The sequence below is a fragment of the Salvelinus sp. IW2-2015 genome, linkage group LG23 (genome assembly GCF_002910315.2).
Source record: "Salvelinus sp. IW2-2015 linkage group LG23, ASM291031v2, whole genome shotgun sequence".
Taxonomy (NCBI): domain Eukaryota; kingdom Metazoa; phylum Chordata; class Actinopteri; order Salmoniformes; family Salmonidae; genus Salvelinus; species Salvelinus sp. IW2-2015.
This window is the reverse complement of record NC_036863.1, coordinates 11,137,181-11,138,933: the sequence shown is the minus strand read 5'-3', so window position 1 is coordinate 11,138,933 and position 1,753 is coordinate 11,137,181. Positions and strand designations below refer to the sequence as shown.

General features: G+C 41.6%; 1 protein-coding gene across 6 annotated transcripts in view; it reads left to right on the top strand.

Moving 5' to 3' along the window:
• ccdc15 (coiled-coil domain containing 15) overlaps positions 1 to 1,753 on the top strand; it is a 17,915-nt gene that overhangs the window by 4,086 nt on the left and 12,076 nt on the right. For all 6 annotated transcript variants that reach the window (XM_023967954.2, XM_070434356.1, XM_023967956.2 and 3 more), the window contains one exon: positions 900 to 1,016. In XM_023967954.2, coding sequence (XP_023823722.1) covers positions 900 to 1,016 — 117 coding nt within the window. The remainder of the gene's footprint in view (positions 1 to 899; positions 1,017 to 1,753) is intronic.

Below are 1,753 nucleotides of genomic sequence, written 5' to 3'. Positions count from 1 at the left end.
CCAACAGTTGTTGCCTTCTCACCAAGCTGCTTGCCTATTGTCCTGTAGCCCATCCCAGCCTTGTGCAGGTCTACAATMTTATCCCTGATGTCCTTACACAGCTCTCTGGTCTTGGCCATTGTGGAGAGGTTGGAGTCTGTTTGATTGAGTGTGTGGACAGGTGTCTTTTATACAGGTAACGAGTTCAAACAGGTGCAGTTAATACAGGTAATGAGTGGAGAACAGGAGGGCTTCTTAAAGAAAAACTAGCAGGTCTGTGAGAGCCGGAATTCTTACTGGTTGGGAGGTGATCAAATACTTATGTCATGCAATAAAATACTAATTAATTACTTAAAAATCATACAATGTGATTTTCTGGATTTTTGTTTTAGATTCCGTCTCTCACAGTTGAAGTGTTCCTATGATAAAAAATGACAGACCTCTACATGCTTTGTAAGTAGGAAACACTGCCGATTTTGCAGGTTATCAAATACTTGTTCTCCCCACTGTATATCTAACGTGTGTCTATGGCTGCGTTTACACCGGCCTTTTGACCAATCAGATCAGATCTTTTGGGCAAAAGATTAGAATTGGGAAGCCTGTGTAAACGTAACCTATGTCCATCATTGATCTTTGCAACAAATGCTGAATTTACACAGGCATCACAATTCTGATCTTTTTGCCACTAATTGGTCTTTTGACCAATTAGATCCATTGCCTATAATTGGGCAAAAGATCAGAATTGGGGTGCCTGTGTAAACCTAGGCTACCTACCTGTTTATCCCCAATAATGCCAAAGGATTATTTACACCGATGTTGAAGCCATTCTGCTCATATTAAGTCAGTGACATTGCCATTACTTCTGTCATTAGCGCTATAGATAAAATAGGTAATCATATGGGTTGTTTCTGGTATTTCAGCTCAGCAAAGTCATGAGGCAGGTCAGACACAGACTTGCAGCCTGTCAGACGATCCGTGACGGAGAAGTGATGTCAGAGCTCCCTGGGGGAATATGGAAGGTGTCTCCTACCAGAGATGTGAGTTTGTTTATGCTGACCCTTTCTAACAGGCCAAAGTCAATTTTTTCAAAAATGTCAGACAACCATAGAATTAGAATTAATTTATTCTACCTCCTATGATTTGGCCAGCAGCATACTACCCTGCATCCCACTGCTGGCTTGCCTCTGAAGCTAAGCAGGGTTTGTCCTGGTCTGTCCCTGGATGGGAGACCAGATGCTGCTGGAAGTGTTGTTGGAGGGCCAGTATATGAGGCACTCTTTCCTCGTCAAAAAAAAAAATATATATATATACAGTGGGGAGAACAAGTATTTGATACACTGCCGATTTTGCAGGTTTTCCTACTTACAAAGCATGAGGCATGTAGAGGTCTGTAATTTTTATCATAGGTACACTTCAACTGTGAGAGACGGAATCTAAAACAAAAATCCAGAAAATCACATTGTATGATTTTTAAGTAATTAATTTGCATTTTATGGCATGACATAAGTATTTGATACACAAAAGCAGAACTTTAATATTTGTACAGAAACCTTTGTTTGGCATTACGAGATCATTACGTTCTCTGTAGTTTTGACTAGGTTCGCACACACTGCAGCAGGGATTTTGGCCCCACTCTCCATACGAACCTTCTCCAGGATCTTCAGGTTTCGGGGCTGGTCGCTGGGCAAATACAGACTTTCACGTCCCTCCAAAGATTTTCTATGGGTTTAGGTCTGGAGACTGGCTAGGCCACTCCAGGACCTTGAGATGTTCT